The following is an 18,315-nucleotide window of genomic DNA, read 5'->3' on the forward strand; positions in this document are numbered from 1 at the left end:
CTTATCACGTACAACAACACAGTTGGAAAGCCACTGATGCCAGGGTAGTAAAACACAGAAACCAATGCCTAGAAAGGGCAAATGACTTGTTCAAGGCCATGCAGCTAGCATAAGACAACATCAGAACCCATCCGGCCCTCTGGATTGAATGTTAGAGGAATGTAGAAAACATTCCTAACTCCGTGACTAACAAGCCAGAATCAGATCCATTTGTAGTTATTAACGAGTAAATGAACATAACATTTGGCCCAGTTCACCACAACCTAGAGCCTGCTAAGTGACTTGCTACATTTTTCCTGTGGTTTTGTCAAGTTTTCTCCCCACTGTCTTTGTGACTAACGGTAAAAAGAATGCTACACATGACTTCTTTCAAAGCTCTTAGGATAACTGATCTCCATTAAACTTTAATTTTTCAAAACCATGGAATTCCTTTTTCTCACATGAACATGTCAAAAAATGACAAATGTGTATAAATCACACAAATTATTAGTCCTTTTAGATTTTCCAACAGGAAAATCCCTTCAGAGTCTACTGAAAAACCTTCCCACCTAGAAACAATTCCGTTTCCCATCTTAGCTAAATAAAGTTGCCAGCCACTTTTCTCCTACGGTTGATGGGAGAGTTTGAGATTTGGAACAAAGGAAAGTTGGTTTGTACATCATAACAGACTATGTAACAACTTCAAGGCTCTCAGTCTGCATTTCTGTAACTCCCATTTTTACAGTGGAATGATCAAAGGAACAATGAAAATTCAGTCTGTGAGAGCTAAAGAAGGCCATGGAGACAATGATGAATGATTTGAAGGGACACCATGTGTAAGAAAGGAAAGCCTTGTCAGTTTTCTCCAGAAGGCTGGACAAGACTCAAGAGGGGAAATTAGGAAGACTTGGATTTTGGCTCAACATAAGAAAAAACTTTCTACATTTAACCTGGCAATTCCACTCCCAGGTATATAACAAAAAGGAATTAAAACATATGTCTGCACAAAAACTTGTGCATTTGTGTTCATAGTGCCATTATTTATAATAGCCTAAAATGGAAACCATTCAAATGCCCATCAACTGAATGATGGATAAACAAAATGTGGTCTATCCCCATTCCATACAATGGAAGATTATTTGACCATAAAAAGGGATGAAATACTGTTATATGATAAACCATGGATGAACCTTAAAAACATGATGCTAAGTGAAAGAAGCCAGTCACAAAAGACCACATAGATCACACGATTCCATTTATTAGAAATATCCCCAGAATAGACAAATCCACAAAGACCAAAAGCAGGTCCGTGGCTGTCTAGGGCCGGGGAGGTAAGAGGATGGGGAGTTGAAGAGATGAGAGCCCGAACTCAGTCCAGGCTTTCCTCGTAGGGTGAGGAAAATGGTCAAAAACTGATTGTGCGGATGGTTGCACGACTCTTGAGTGTACTGAAGTCCCGCTGGAGGAAACGTGAATCTGATCTCCATAAAGCTACTGGAAAGAAAGAAAGGGGCACCTGGGTGGCACAGTCGGTTAAGTATCTGACTCTTGATTTCGGCTCAGATCATGATGTCGGCGTCGTGACACCAAGCCCTGCATCAGGCCCCGTGCTCAGCGGGGAGTCTGCTGGGGACTCGCTTTCCCGCCCTCCCCATCTTGCCTGTGTATGTGTGCACACTCTCCGGTAAATAAATATTTTTAATAAAAAGAAGGAAAGGAGGGAGGGAAGGAGGAGGTCTTCATAATAAATGGAGCGGTGCCAGAGAAGACAGGCGGCTATCCCAGGGCGAGGTGGTTTCTTCTCCGGGACAACATTGAATAAGCCGAGCCCGGAGAGCCTCAGCTGGAGAGCTGCGCTACGTGAGAAGTTTCACTGTTGCACCTGCGACATTTCATCCCTTTCCTGTTTCCCTGACTACGACACGAGTGGCTCCAGGCTAAAGATGGGTTTCTATTAGTTTTTTCAGTCCACTCTCTCATCCAGCCTTTCAACGCTAACTGAAGGCAAGGCCTTGTGCGACTTGTCTCAGTAAGAGTTGCTTCTTGCCTGAGGCAGAGTTCCCCAGAAACAGACACTAAGATAAGGATTCATGTGCAAGTGATTTATTAAGGACACGTTCCCAGGAGAAATCGGTAAGGGGCAAGTGTATCAGGGTAAGACAGGGGAGGAAGCCAAGTAATGGTGTGATTTCTGGCCAAGTCCCCGTCTCAGCCTGGTCCTGGGGGGCGGGGGGAGGGGGAGTTCCGGAGTGTCGATTCCATCTCAGAGTTGTCTCATCTCCAACCAAGGGAGCTGAGCTTTAACACTCTCACACCTGCCAGTCATGGGCTATGGGATGCCCCAGGGTGATGTAAAGTCTCAGGCACTTCCTGTTCTTTGTGGGTGCAGGGAAACTGCTCGAGAATCCCAAGGGATGTCCTCTGAAGTTCACAGATGTTGGTCATTAGAAGCAAACCACATAGAAGCTGGGGGATGGGCCAGGCACACAAAACTGATAACAGATCTGTGATATTCTGGGCAAAGCACCAATAGCAAGTATGCACTGCACATTCTGGTTGAAAACTTGTTAAGCCCTAAAGGCTGTTTAGGACTCTGTTCCTATGTGCAGAGGTCCTGAGTAGGGTGGAAACTTGTAGCCTCCAAAGTATTTCCAGCAGGATGAAGTATGAGCCGGTTTTCCGAGGCTTGGCACCCCCGCTCACCCTCTTCCTTGCTCATAATCCCAGGGAATTTCTCAGCAGCTTCGCTATCCCCCGTTGTCATTTCGCCACTTACTAAGTTTGGGTAGATTCCCAAAGCTGCCAATCCACAGAACCATCCAGGACTGGGTTACCTTACTTACTGGATTGATTTCCTTTTGCCAAATTATAGATCATCACAAACATATTTAAGCTGTTGATTCCTAACAACACAGTTAGATGTTCTCTGTTTCATCAGTCATTTTACGACATCACTGGTTGGTTACCATCTTTTGGGGGGGGGTGTAGAGATTATACGAATGAGTGTGTGCATCCCTGCGTGTGCCTGTGCGTGTATATGTGTGTGGAGACAGAGAGAGAAAGAGAGAGAGGTTAGAACAGTGCCAGGCATATATATAAGCTCTATATCAATGTTTACTGTCATCACACAGGTAAGGTCAGGTTATATGGTGAGGTCTTTGTCCTCAAAATTGTTCTGCTGGGGTCCCTGGATGGTTCGGTTGGTTGAGCATCTGCCTTCAGTTCAGGTCATGATCCCGGGGTCCTGGGATTGAGCCCTGCGTCCCTCTCCCTGCTCAGCAGAAGTCTGCTTCTCCCTCTCCCTCTGCCTGCCGCTTCTCCCTGCTTGTGCGCGCGCGCTCTCTCTCTCTCTCTCTCTGTCAAATAAATAAATAAAATCTTTTAAAAAACGGTTCTTCTGCCAAAGAACATGCAACAATTTTGTTTACCTATTTCAATTTTGAAAAATGGCTTCTGTGTCACCTTCCCCTCTGATACTTCCTACTAGCACTTTCTTCTCCCACTTCCTCTGAGGTTACCATACAAGATGGGGTTAATGATAAAACTCCTCAGTACTGAATAGAAAGGGAGTAAATATTAGGTAGACTGAAAAACAAAAGGAGGGGGGTAGGGCAGAAACAAAACAGCTCCCAGAAACTCTTAATGCATATTTTTGGCAGTGAGGAGACAGCCAGAGGGCTTTACTCCAGAGTTTGGTTTTGTTTGTATCTGTGAAAGTGCACAAGGTGAAATTCCATAAATAGAGGAGCTTCTGGACCACTTTCTATTGCTAATATTTTCTTTTCCTCTGACGTCTGTCCCCAGCATCTCTGTTGATGGTGAGCACTTAATAAATGCATGATGACTGATGTTAGGAAGTATTACAAGGGCCCAAACCATTCTAGCAGGAGCATAAAGCATTCCAGAAAATCCCAGAAAATACCACAGGTGAAAAATTATCACTCAGTGAATTTACAAAAGCCTGAAGAGAAAGCACATTGCTCTTCAACGCTATTTGTCTGGTTTGGTTTGGTTAGTTCTAAAGGAACAAGTGAGGGGAGATGTTTGTCTCCAATCTGGCATAGGAGTCAGTAAAAATGGTTTTTATGTTTCTGAATGGTTGAAAGGAAAACCAAAAGGAGTATTAGGTTTCATGACATGTGCAAATGACAAAAATCTCCAATTTCAGCATTCATCATCAATAAGGTCTCACTGGAGCATAGTCACGCCCGCTCATGTACACATTTGTTTATAGCCGCTTTTGATGCCCTAACATACCTGGTCTTTTCCCCAAAATGTCCACTGACCTCTGACTTGTGGGTTTCGTTCAGTCTGCAGAAGGCATCCCACCCCCATTTCTTTTAGAATAATATACACCATAACTAGAAACAAACATTCCCTTATTTCATTTGTATTTACTCTCCTCCAATCAGCTTTCCCTCCCACCGACTGGGATTTGCGGTCTCATCAAAAAGAAAGTTTTCCCTGTGCCCTCATCTGGCAAGTTTAATCCTGATCTTAGACACATGCTGCTCCTTAATATCCCTCCCTCCAAAATTGAACTGGGTTCACACCCATCTGCACTGGATTCAGTTACATGCCATGCCACGCGTTCTGAGACCAGAAAAGCAGAAGATTCTAAAACAACCACGTCTATATTTGGCCCTCAGAGTTGGGCCGTTTTGCCCTGCCTTAAAAACCCTAGGCCGCTCACAGGAAGTAACCTCAGATTGTTATTTCTTTTTATGACCTAAACGTTGTATCTGGCTGTGACTTTTAGGTCATGCCATACCGTAAAGACAAATGTGCGTACATATAATATTTTCAGACTAGCCAAGATTCTGGAAGGTCACTAGAACCCAACCCATTTTTTACTACTAGCCCAATGCCAGCAGCACCCTCTTTACATTCTGAACATTCCAAGAAGTGACCATCCACCTTCGTGGCTTCTGGCCAGGGGAGGTGCCCTTTGAAATTCTATGTCACACGTTAGACATGAGTCCTTTGTCTTCAAGGGGTGAACCCTTCCACCTGTAACACCGCATCACAGCCACCACCTCCACCCCCCACCCTTCCATTTCCCCTTTGCCTGTACACCTCCCACTAGCTTCTCTGGCTCCCCAGGACCTTACGGACCCATCCCACCATCCCCCCAATAGGAGGCACTGCAGGCCTTTTGGTCGGACCTCTGCTAGACGACTCATCTAGTCTGTTTTCTCCTAAAACACTGTTCTCCTTGACAGCAGGGGCTGTTCTTGTTATCTTCGTACCTCCAGAACCTGGTCCTGTGCCTACCAAACAGCAACCACTGGAGAACTAGCTGCTGAGTGCTGTTATTATGTATGAGTCCAAGAGATGAGAACAATCAACACTTAGTAATGACAATACCAGCAAGTCTACAAAGAACACGAACCAGAATCCGCTACGATGGCAGTGATCGCTCTCCAGAGTAATCTGGTAATTTATCCAATACAATCGTTTTCCTTGGTTCCAGTTTGGACTTGCCCTGCCCTCGTGGTCCATGCTGCAGACAGCTCTCAATTATCATTAGGACACTGTGACAAGCAACAGAAGAGCAAAAGCCTTTAAAATCACAATCCTGGCTTTTAGGAAGGAATTCGCCACTTCTCTAGAAAAGTTGAGTCCCCAGGAACTTCCAGGGACATTGTCCAACCTCAGGGCCACCATTTTAGGTTGTAGAGTAGCTACATTCAAGGCCCCCCCCCCCCCCATAAAGGAATTCAGCATGAGCAAGAGGCAGATGCGGCTCACGGAACAGGAGAGCTTCCTAAGGACATATCAGTCCACGCAGGGGTTAGTAGGCAGGATCTCTGCTTCGGTTTCTCACGCAACAAGGGGAATCCACTCCAAATCCTGCCAAAAGGCCGAGTTTTGAGAACAGCCCATCCCATCTTGACACATTTATCTCTGTTCATCTCTGGAATCAGACACTGCAAGATGGACTAACATCTCTGGAATCAGACACTGCAAGATGGACTAACACTGAGGGGCCACCATGGGGCAGGACAATTTGCTTCTCCTAAGACGGGGCTCTCCAAATGTTTTGACTCACAAAGCAAGGAACCCACTTGGCTTCTGACCACAGGAGCTTGGCAACGGCACCCTTGCTCCAAAGCCCTCAGTCCCCAACCGCACTTTCCTCCGGGGACTGCTAAGGGAAAAAACAGAAGGAACGGGGAAGTTACCTCCCTGATCAGGAGTAACCCAAACACGGGCCGAGGCGGTGGGCGTCACTTGGCTTTCTACAGCCAGATCTCCATTTCCACAAAAATGCAAGTCAGGCAGTTTTCAGTGGCTTCTCTTCAACTGATATTTGGGTATTTTTTTCTCAAAAAAATTGTCCTTTCAAGTGTTATACCAGACCTGGGAGGCCGCAGCAACATAATCTAAATCTTCTGAGATTCCTATAAACAGTCAGCTCTGGTTCCTTCTCATGACTTGCCAGTTGTTTTCTTTCTTTTAGAGGATGGTAATTTTAAAAATCTCGTGAATGTCTACACATATGTACTCAAATATATACACACACGTGGTAATATATATCTTTATACACATATACATATATAGTCACAAGTCTTATAAAATCCATAAACATGATATTTTTAGATTAAAGATCCTGGCTAGTTATGAAATGTGAGAAGTACATCTGATGTATGTACTGGAACCTCTGGATTGAACAGCTACACTTACTATTATCCAATTGTTTAAACCTAGTTTATAGCAGTGCCTTTTTTTTTTTAAGTCTGGCCATCAATTAATGCTTGAGTTATTATTTCCCTTTTATTCATTCTTAGCATTTAATGTTTTTCTTTCTTTTACAATTCCTCTCTTGCCTCCAGGAGAGAAACAAATGTAACACAATCTATCAGCCAAAAATTTGGATGATTCTTTAAAAAGACCTGGCTCTTTCTTCTGACCTTCTCCTTCATTTTTGCAAGATTTTATTTATTTGAGAAGGGGAGGGAGAGAAGCTGACTCTCCACTGAGCACAGAGCTCAACACGGGGCTCGATCCCATGACCCCGAGATCATGACCTGAGCCAAAACCAAGAGTCAGATGCCCAACACACGGAGCCACCCACGTGCCCCTCTTCTGTCCTTCTCCTTTAAAACCTGCCTCAGCTCCATGGCTTTAGAGAAATAATACTTTAATCCTTTTTAAAATCGAAAATTGATGCTCTGGAGACGTGCACATATCTCAAGCAGCCTCCCACACAAGACTGGGCAGCCGGCCCAAACACAAGAGCACAGTTGAGGCAGACAACACTTAGCATACAAACAGTTCCCTCCGTCTCCAGCGCCTCTTTACAACCTCACAGAGTTAAGACTAAACATAAATGAAAAAAATCCCTCCTTCCAAATTGCCTTCTTAGGGTCCATAAATTCCACATTCCCCTGCCTCCCAGCCGGCAAGCCCAGGGACACGGGGGCCACTCCGCCGGTCAAGCGACCGCAGCTAGACACAGCCATCCATCCCTGCTGCGCGGTGGGGCCCCCGGAGCTCCGAGCCCCCAGAGGGCCACGCTGTCAGGGTGGCTGCCGTCTGATGCAGAAAAGCTGTGCGGAGGAAATGTGTTCCATTTGTTCCTGAGACTAGAATGCAGACAACGTCTCAGACAAAGGGCACGGCTGGTTAGGGAGCCTCGTTCAGTTGTCTCATGAGGAACATATCACCACAGGAGACATTTTCCTAAAAACGATTTTTCTTTCTTTCACCAGCCTTATTGACATGTAACTGACATACAACACTGTGTAAGTTTAAGGGGTGCAAAGTGTTGATTCCATACACATTTCATCTTTTTCGCGGACGTGTAGTTGACATACAGTATGACATTAGTTTTGGGGATACAACATAGTGATTCAATATTTGTGCATGCGATAAAGTGATCCCCCAATAAATCTGTCAGCGTACAAAGTTGTTAGGTGTTATTAACTACGTTCTCTGGGCTGTACCTGGTATTCCCTTGTCTTATTTCTTTTATAACTGGGAGTTTGTCCCTTTGAATCCCTTGCCCCAAATTTGCCCCACCCCACACCCCAACCACCACCAGATAATTCTCCATACCTGCACGTCTGTTTCTGTTTTGTTTTTTTGTCGTGATCGTTGGTGTTGGTGTTGCCATTCATTTGTTTGGCTTTTGTAGATTCCACGTATAAGTGAAATCATACGGTATTTGTCTTTGTCTGACTTATTTCACTTAGCATAATGGGCAACGTTTTTAATACAAAACTGGCTGAGAGTAGCACTGCTAGGTTTCCAGCTTTAAAGAGATGTGTGTTCTTTTTCCTTCTTGGGGCGGGGAGGGGGACTCCTTATTGAACTACAGAACACGAGCCAAACAGTACTGAATTCGTAAGTGCACAATTCAGCGCATTTTGCCACAGTGAAGAGCCCTGAATAATAACTGCCCGGATCAAGAAAAGCCCCCTTCTATGTCTTATCCCCCAAAGGAACCCCTAGCCTGACCACTGACCCCAGAGGTTTTGTCTCGTTTGCCCGTTTCTGAACTTCCCGTCATACGATCCCACGGTGGACCGTGTGGTCTTCGGGCTGGCCTCTTCCATCGCTGTTGCCTGTTAAAGCATGTCAGTGGCCCTTCGTCTTCTTCACTGAGAAGCATTCCGTGGCAGGAATAAAAGACAATCGTCTCCCACTTCTACTGCTGAGAGACATTTTACCAGAACAGTGCTCACAGGAACCTTCTAGTACATGCCTTTTAGTAAGCGTAGGTAGGCATTTCTGTCAGGTTTACACCTGGGAGTAGAAGCGCTGCATTCCCGGGGAACATATGCTCCGCTTCAGTAGCTGCCACCTGACGGTCTTCCGAAGCCCGGGTGCAGTTCTCTCTGCCACTGGCAATGAGCGAGAAGTCCGGCTGTCCCGCCTCAGTGCCATCCGTGGTGAGGTCCGAGTGCTCTCCCTTGCCTCGTGAGAGCTGTTCCGATGGGCAAGGGGCGATGTGCACTGCGGCTTTAATAACATTTCCTGGGGGGGGGGGGCACCTGGGTGGCTCAGTGGGTTAAGCATCTGCCTTTGGCTCTGGTCATCATCCCAGGGTCCTGGGATTGAGCCCCGCATCGGGCTCTCTGCTCAGCGGGGAGCCTGCTTCCTCCTCTCTCTCTCTCTGCCTGCCTCTCTGCTTGCTTGTGATCTGTGTCAAATAAATAAAAACTTTAAAAAAAATAACATTTCCTGGGGACTGAGGAGTTGGAGCGCTTTTCCTATGTGTATTGATCTTTGGATATCCTTTTTGCAAAGTGTCTGTTTCTAGTCTGTTGCCCATTTTTCCCACTGAGTTGTCTGTCCAGAATGGGGTTGGCAACATTTTCACGTAAAGGGCCACATGGAAAGTATTTTTCACTTTGCAGGCCGGACGGTTTCTGTCACAGCTTCGCTCAACTCTGCTGTGACGGCACAAAAGCAGCCATGGGTTGTATGTTAATTAAAGGGTGTCACTGAGTCCCAGTGAAGTTTTACTGACTAAAACAGTCAGTGGGTGGAATTTAGCTCACGCATGGTTTGGTCACCTCTACTTTATAAGACCTAGGTGGTTTTGATTTTTAAATATTAGCAAAAGCTGAGCCACATCCCAGGGCTTGCTTATTGTTTATCTGCTATCTACTGTTCTTCCTGGTATCGTAACACTGGAGGGGGCACCATAAGACCTGGCAGAAAGAAACTGGAGCCGCCAGAGACCAAGCGTGTGTACCGCTTCTAGGAAACTGTTACAGGGAAGCTGTCTCAGAAAGGATGACCCTTAGAGCTCCCCTCGTCCTTATTTTTTCTGTCTAAGACATGTGCACAATGGCTGGATGTCTAGCGGCTATCTTATCACCATGAGACAACCTAGAATATGAAAGCTGGCGCTGAGAATGGAAACAAAAAGAATGAGAGACACTCGTGACTGCTGAACTGCTATACTAGCCCAGTGCTTTCATGTGTTCTATGTGCAAGGAAAAGTCCCACCCACCTGTTTAAGACACTCTGATTTCAGTTCTGTCCCTGGCAGCCCAGGGGTAATTTGTAATGGATAAAAGAAAACTCCCATCCTGTTGGATTATATTTTTATCCCTCCTAACTCCTGACTGAAATTTTAGCTTTCAGTTTTATTGTTCAGCGATCTCATCCATCGTCATGAAACACTTAGCACTTTTTGGGCTTTCTCTCTCTGTGTGTTTCTGTCCTGTTTGCTCCCCTTGGGCACATACTTTTTTGATGGAGAAGAAACATCTCATACTCTGTGTCCACAGTAAGTAGTACTTCCATCACATGTAGTCAGCTTCAAAAAACAATTCTTTGTGATGATGATGTTTATGTTCAAATGGTGAAGAACATATGTCTTTCGGCAAAAGGACATCATATTTTTGGTTCAAAAGACAGTGAAAGAAAGGCAACCTTGGGCTCTAAAGACAAAGGGCAGGGCTGGGTAGCCTCTTATGAGGCACGCCGTTCTGTAATACTGACACTCCAAATTTAGGCAAATCAAAATTACACTCTTTGGGGCACTGTTTAGCCTTCAGGCATACTAGCGTGAGATCCATTTCTTATGTTTGGAGTGCATTCGAGCTGAGGTTCAGGTGATCATATAAGACTTCCTCATGAGGCAGAGTAGAGACTGCAGCCCCTTGTAGTTGTGGAGAGGCACACTCACGCCCTCCTAAAATATTATATGCATTCTATATCATTAGAAAACTATGAAACACGTTCCAAAACAAAATCCCATTCAACAATTTTCAGATGGTCACTGTATAGTTGGTTTCCCTTAGTTTACAAGGGGCTACTATCTGGGGCTAACGACCAGTCTGGGAGTTGACTGTTTCAATGGAAGCCTACCCGACTGAGAACCACAGAGAAATACAGCACATCTGCCCACTCCTATTTCATAGCCAGGCACATGGAAGAGCAACAAGACCCAGGAAATACCTGAAAAATCTCCTGAAATCCAACGAAGGTAAAGACACAATCTTTGCTAAAGTGTTAGAGATAGTATCTATTACAAGTTTTATGCCAGCTATACCCAGAGAGAAAACATCATAACGTAAAGATAAGGAGATTGGGACAAAGAGTCTTTGGTGCGTGAAAGCAGCTAGCCTCACCGTTCTCTGTCAGAGATCTGCAGCTTCAGCCCTCCAGACCTACTGGATTTTATCTGAGTTAAAGAGAAGATAAAGCACTAGGAGGCTGACAAAGAAGTATCGTGTGGGGAGGAAGGGAGATTATGTGTCTAATATCTGGAGGATGCCATGAATGTGCATCACTTTAGAAATCACATCTCAACTGGTACTGAGTTGCAGATGACCGAATTCATGCTGACCTTTTCAACAGAGTGGTTTCACATAATTATTTCGCCTTCATTATGGGCTAAAAATCTTGTCTTCATATTTCCAGGCAAGAGGCTGATTCTGATTACAGGTTAGAGTGCATATTAACATGTGCAGATTGTATGTGTGTGTATGTGTGTGTGCGCGCGCGCGTGCGTGCGCACGTGTGTGTGTGTGCGTGTGTGTGTGTGTATGTGTGTGTGTTCTAGCGAAGGTACATGCCAGGAACCAAACAATCCAAACGTCCACTCAAGGCATTAACAAGCATTCTGCTCTACACGTGACAGTGTTTACTGAGGGAGAAAAAAAATCTTTTTTCCTTATTCTTAAGACCAAAGGAATGATTGCTTTTCAAACCACCACTGATTTTATTTCAACTCTTTTCTATTGTAGCCCAGTCTGTTTGAAACTTGTTCTCTTCTGTCTGAAGTACTGCACAGCACTTTTCCAAGCAGGAAGCCTGACCCCAATAAAAGTGTAATTGCAAAAGCCAATATAAAAGCCATTATAAATTCAGTAGCAACTCCTTCTTACTTAGAACCTTAAACTCTGTTTCTATAGAGCAAAGAACAATTTCATAAGGGCACTGTTCTTTTCCCTATTGTCTGAGCTCACTTTGCCTACTTGGTCAAAAACTGAAGTGCCTGGGAGTTAAGACTCAGGGTTTGAGTATGCGGTCCACATGGGCATGAATTGGTTAAACTTCCAGGCTCCTGAAAACAGACAGGAAGGAGTCTAAGACCTCTGCAGAGGAAAAAAGCCTTTTGAGACTGCAGGAGCCCTTAAAACTCTTCCCCACTCTCCAGGGCCAAAATGCCCTGATTGCAAGGGGGCTGGATATCTTTCAACCCTACTCCGACACTCTTCATGGTGGTGCTACTTAATAATTACATCCAGACAACAGACAAAAACCTGATTGTCCTAGGCAAATCTGGATGTGTGGACACCCTACCCATGTAGCCCCTTCCTTCCACCATTTACTGCAAAGCTGGGATCGAATGTACAGAGAGAAACCGAGGGTGGCGTGGGGATGTATCCAATGCTTTTTGGAGCATCACTTTGATGTCAAACCCAGAGCTGGGCAGTATCAGATTAGAGCCATGGGATTCAAACAGGGCAATTTTGCCTCCCAGGGGACACTGGGAAATGTCTGAAGATATTTTGGTTGTCACAATGGGAAGCGGGTAGGACGTGAGAGGTGGAGGAGCCACGTGATGGGTGACGTCCTCCATTGAGAATCCCCTATATCCTGACAGCATACGGACATCACCCATATGACAGTTGTCATGGCAAAAAATCATCCAGAAATAACAAGAGTGCTAAGGTTGAGAAACCCTGAGTTAAAGCAAGTGAAAGCTAGAAAAATACCTAGGATGGGGCGTGGACATTTCAAAGCACACAGGTGTGAGATTTCAAGCACGCGCACGACCTGCTATGCTCACTGAGTGGTCCAGAAGGGAGATCAGTCACAAGCTGGGCAGAGCTAACTGTCCGTCACAGTGCCTTATGCGCTCACCAGCTGCTTCATACAGAGGGATTGGAAGTTAGTGTCAGACTCTGATTATCGTGTGTGTATGTTCAAGCATCACTTCCAAATAAACTGTAAATCTAATATATCCCATCCAGAGGTTAATCATTCTTTTTTTTTTAAGATTTTATTTATTTATTTGACAGAGAGAGATAACAAACAGGCAGAGAGAGAGAGAGAGAGAGGAAGCAGGCTCCCTGCTAAGCTGAGAGCCCGATGCAGCGCTCCATCCCAGGACCCTGAGATCATGACCTGAGCCGAAGGCAGAGGCTGAACCCACTGAGCCACCCAGGCGCCCGAGATTAATCATTCTTAATGAATTCTTTGTTTTTGCTCTACCATCTGAAATAAAAAAAATCTCTTCAGATAGCATTCCCTGAAGTTGCCTCAAATGGCCATTATTTTTTTTTTATTTTTAATTTTTTAAGAATTTTTTTAGGATTTATTTATTTGAGATTGAAAGAGTGAATGAGCAAGGGGCGGGGGCAGGAGGAAAGAATTTCAAGCAGACTTCCTGCCAAGTGCAGAGCCTGACGACGACCCGGGGCTTGAACTCATGACCCTGAGATCATGACCTGAGCCAAAACCAAGAGTAGGAGAAGGATACTTAACTGTGCCAGCAGGTGCCCTTCAACTGGCCATTCTAATGAGAATTTCCCTATCTCTTCTTTCAGAATGAGGCCTAAATAAGGCCTATTCCATCTGGGCACAACCCAAATGAGAAATTCAGTAATTATGCTTGAAAAAGAAAAACAAAATGGTAACAGCAATCCAACCTGGTACCCATTTTCCAATAGGAGTAAGACCAACATCAATGTCAGGAGTTGTTTTTGTTTTTTTTTTTTTCCTTCTTAATTGCCTTCGCTCCTTCTTTTGATGTCCTCCTCAGATAAATTCTCCATGTGACTCACACTGACAAGAAAGAAATTGAGAAATTTCCTTTCGGCCAGAAGAATCATTGGCAGAAAGTTGACATTCCATTCCTTTCCTGTCCTACCAACATGTACACATTTAACTCCAAAGAATGGCTGATGGAAAGCAGCCCTTCTGAGCCATGATTGAAACATCAAACCACCTTAGAGAGTGGCAACCATAGTCATAAATATTTACCATGCCTTAATAGCAAGTCTTTAACTCCTTTAATGATACCATGAAACCATGTAACTCTGGCTGAGATTCTAAGAAATACTTATTTGTGGAGAAGCAGCCTCCCACGTCAGTCAGACTTCTAAATCACAAGAGCAACATTGAGTCTTGACATTTTGTCAGAGATATTTTTGGCCAAGCCATATTTCACTATCCAAAAAAAGGTGCTTATTAATGAAGAGTTTCTAGAAGCTAGGAACAGATTTTCAGTCCAGTGTTAGTTTTCCTAGAAGACAGTGAATTTCCACGAGGAAATATTTTAGAAGACAGGCATTAGTACAGCAAATGCTGAATTATAGTTTCACTTGTGCCAACCAATTACCCAGTTGAAGGGGATGCCCATGTTCCTTCAAGACCAGTAAGGACATGTGTGAGTGTTCTAGGAAGTACCTTAAGATGACAAACCCAGTGACTGTCTACATCAGACTGTCATGACCTATTAGGTTTCCACAAACCCATCTGTAGTCAGAAAACCTTACATGTGTCATCATCATTTACAAGTTATTTCATTTCTATAAAGTCATAACAAACTACGGTATGTTTTTAGAAAGCCAAAATTGGAAAGTTGATCCAATTAAAATATGAACTTGAAGAGACTTTCCCACAAAATTACACAACCAATTGGAGTAGCCTCCTTCTCTTCCTCCTCCTCCTCCTGCTTCTTCTTCTTCTTCTTTTTAACTTAGATGAAGAGTCAGCAAACTATAGACTGTGGGCCAAATCTAGCCCCTGGCTTGTTTTTACAAATAAAGTTTTATTGGAACACAGCCACAAATCATTTATGTATTGTCTATGTCTGCTTTTGGCCTACAAAGGCAAGGTCAAGTAGTTGTGACAGAGACCTCCTGGTCTGCAAAGCCAAAAATATTTGTGTCTATAGGTAATAGTCTTTAAGAAACAATGTCATCTACAGACTAAGTAACAAACTACACAAACAATTACAAATCAAGAACAAAAAGGCAGGTGTTTCTAAAAGATGCTGACTCTGAAAGCATTGCTTGAGGCAATGCAATTTCCATAAATGATTAGTAATGGACATAAAGAGTTTGGTTGATGTAAGGGTGAGAGTTTTTGATTTGTTGTGGTGGGTGTTTTTAAGTGGAGATATAATATATCTACTTTGTAGAACACAGCTGCACTAAAACACCCCACAGTCACTGTGAGATAGCCCTTAGGTCAAGGAAATTGGCAATAAGCAAGAAGAAGAAGAAAAAAAAGAACAAGGAGAAGGAAGAGAAGGAGAAGAAGAAACCACAGAGGAAAGGAGTACCAGAGGAGTGAACACAAAATGTCTCCACACTTACAACTTCCACCTCAACTGCAATGGCTTCCACTTCCCAGAAAATCCAGCCACCCTGTCTCACATGTGCCCCCTAATTGCACTGCTCTAGTCTTTGAGCACTGCCTCTAATCCTTCCTCCACTTCTGAGCTGCTTCCGGATGAGCAGCCCCCTCTCAACTTGAGCATCTTCCTTATCCAGCCTGGATTCCAGGGTTGGCTGCAGAAATTCTTGCCCTTTCAGCAAAGTCCACTCCTGATCAGCAGGACCAAGCCCCCTCCCCCAATCTGGACATTAGTGCGTGGAGAAAAAAAACTGCACAAATGTGCAGACTGCATCATGCTAAGTGCAAAAAGTCAGACAGAAAGACAAATGCTGTATGATCTTACTTATATGTGGAATCTAAGAAACAAACCCCAGATTGAGCTCATAGATTGAGAGAACAGATCGGTGGGGGCCAAGGATGGGGGCGGGGGGATGAGTGAACTGGGTAAAGGTAGTCAAAATGTGCAAACTTCCAGTTACGAAACAAATAAACTATGGAGATGTCATCTACAGCGTGGCGACTATAGTTAATAATACTTTATTGCATATTTGAAATTGCCAAGAAAGTAAATCTTCAAAGTTCTCAACACAAGAAAAAAACCAATTCTGTAACTATGTGTGGTGAGCAGTGTTAGCCAGACTGTGGTGATGATTTTGCAAGGTACGCAAATACCAAATCATTACGCTGTACACCTGAAATGAACACAACGTTGCATGTCTCTACCTCCATTAAAAACCATGTACAGGCTGGACACAAATCTGCGGTTCTCCTCTCGGGGGGCCCAAAGCATGTGTGGCCATCAGTCCATTGCGTTCCTCCCTTCTCTGGTCCCTTCAGCTCTCAGCTTACATCCACTGCCCTTCTCCAGTTTGTCCGCAGACTTGCATCACTTGAGGTTACCTCTCACCGAGAACTCACCTGTTGCTGAGAACTCTTCCACCTTTCCTTAACGTAAACTCGTGTCTGAATCTGTCATAATTGGTCTAGGGGTCAGCCTGGGCATCTGGATTCTTAAAGCTCCCCAGGTGATGTGATCAGGGCTGGGAACCACTGACCTAGACCGTAATTCCTCCAAGATGGACATGTTCATCCTAGCCCTCTCTCCTGAGTTCCAGCGACCTACCACAGAGTTCCCTGGACACCCACACGTGACGTTTCACAGGCATCTCAAATTTATCATGAAACACCAAACATGACTCACTCCCCTCTCCCACCTTAAAGTGTCTGTTTCAGGTAAAAGCCTTACCTTTACTCAATTTTCGAAGACAGGGGCTAGTGATGAGTCCAGAATTTTATACACAGCACTTTGGTTTGGGTGGGTGGGAGGCTGGGAGCAAGCTGCTTTGACGCAGTCTCTATGTGCACCTGGAGTGGCTGGGAACAGGATGCCCGTGAAGCGCATGAGAGTCCAGATCTTCCAGCAGCCTTTCTTTGCCACTGCTGGCTGAGCTGCCTCCCCCTCCCACCAACCCAACAGGCTCCCAGGCCAGTTGGCTCCACATCAGAGATCTCTCTTGAGTCCATTTCATAGTCTCTTCATTGGTCTCCCTGGGCTTTTCCAAGTCCCAATCCATACATGCCCCTCTCCACTTCCAGAATGGCCTTTCTAAAATGCCAGATAGATCAGTCACCTCCCACGGGAGACAAACATCTGAGCAGCCATCACCGGCTTCCCACAGGCACCTCCCCCCAGGTCCACTTCTCCTGAACGCAGGAGCCGCACCTCCCTGGTTTCTAGATTTGCATCCTTGAGCCCAGGCTCTGGCAGGAGCTGCAGGAGACGGGGTCATAAAGGCTTAGGACGTGATATAAAGAAGTCCAAGGATCCAGCAGGACTCCAGGACAATTTGTAGCTGATGGCCCTCAGGGAGCACAAAAGGCCTTGGGCACATATGTGAGTAGATGCTCGCAGGCTGACCTGTGTAGAAAGTACTGGCTTGGAAAAAGAGTAACAGGCTATAAACTTCCACGGGGCTGCTGGGAACACTCGAAGACACTTCTACAAATGTGATGTTATTTCCCGGCGACAGGGGTGGCAGTCACCCCCACAGCTATGGCCGAGGAGTGAGCACCTTCCAGAGCCACGTATATGCGCAGCTGTTATCAGAACAGTCCCCAGGTACCAACAAGGTAGTCTGTTCCTGCTCCTTTAAGAAAAGGTTTCCAGAACAAGAAATAGGCCAACACAGAGTTGATATCCACCCGAGCTTGACACTTGATTTTCACTGGAAATCCCCTTTCTAGAGCAAAGAACGAGCCGGTGTGTATGTGCGTGAGCGTTCGTGGGTGTGTGTGTGTGTGTTTTCTTTTGCTATCTCCCGGGTGTTCGATCCTAGATTGATGAGAGGGGTGGTGGGTGAGTGAAATTCTCTGGAAAACAGCTTACTGTTCCTGCAGCCATTTCAACATATGGTGCTCAATCGAAGTACAACAAACGTGTCATTTCCATGTGCTCTGCTACCTACATGAAATTCTAAACAAGGAATGCAGTGTGAGGCGGGAGGGAGTTTATTTCTGGAATTGAGCACCTGAACCTCCCAGGCTTCTGAGTCATGTGAGCTTCAAGATGAACACTTGCCTGGGAGGCTATCACGAGGCCACCCCTAGTACCGCATGTTCTCCCGAGGCGGGGCGTCGCCGACGGTGCTCCGAGAAGCCACGGACAACTCACCCTGAAGAAATCTGAGTCACGGCGTGAGATTTACACCCCGACCCTGCTGCTCCTTCCTGAACTCCAGCCATTCCCAAATCCTGAAATTTCAGCTCAAAAGCGGGCTTTCTCGGCCTCAGTACCATGGGTATTTGCGACCAGACAGGATGGGGCCCGTCCTGTGCATTGCAGGAAGGTGAGCAGCACCTGTGGGCCACTAACCCCCTGGGTGCCATTCGCATACCCTGCCCCCGCAGGATGTGACCATCAAAAATGTCTCCGGACACTGCCAAATGTCTCCTGGTGGGGGAGGCGAATCCCCTGCCCCCTCGCCCATGGACAACCCCTGGTCCAAAGGATAGCATCTT

General features: G+C 45.3%; 1 protein-coding gene across 1 annotated transcript in view; it reads right to left on the minus strand.

Moving 5' to 3' along the window:
- Nucleotides 1–13,373: 13,373 nt before the first annotated feature.
- The window catches only part of LOC116582593 (rho GTPase-activating protein 6-like), a 212,170-nt gene continuing 207,228 nt past the window's right edge, over nucleotides 13,374–18,315 (minus strand). Inside the window, exon 2 of the mRNA XM_032330165.1 lies at nucleotides 13,374–16,671. Within this exon, the coding sequence (XP_032186056.1) occupies nucleotides 16,570–16,671 (102 nt within the window). The 3' untranslated portion in view covers nucleotides 13,374–16,569. The remainder of the gene's footprint in view (nucleotides 16,672–18,315) is intronic.

This window comes from Mustela erminea, chromosome X (genome assembly GCF_009829155.1).
Source record: "Mustela erminea isolate mMusErm1 chromosome X, mMusErm1.Pri, whole genome shotgun sequence".
Lineage (NCBI taxonomy): Eukaryota > Metazoa > Chordata > Mammalia > Carnivora > Mustelidae > Mustela > Mustela erminea.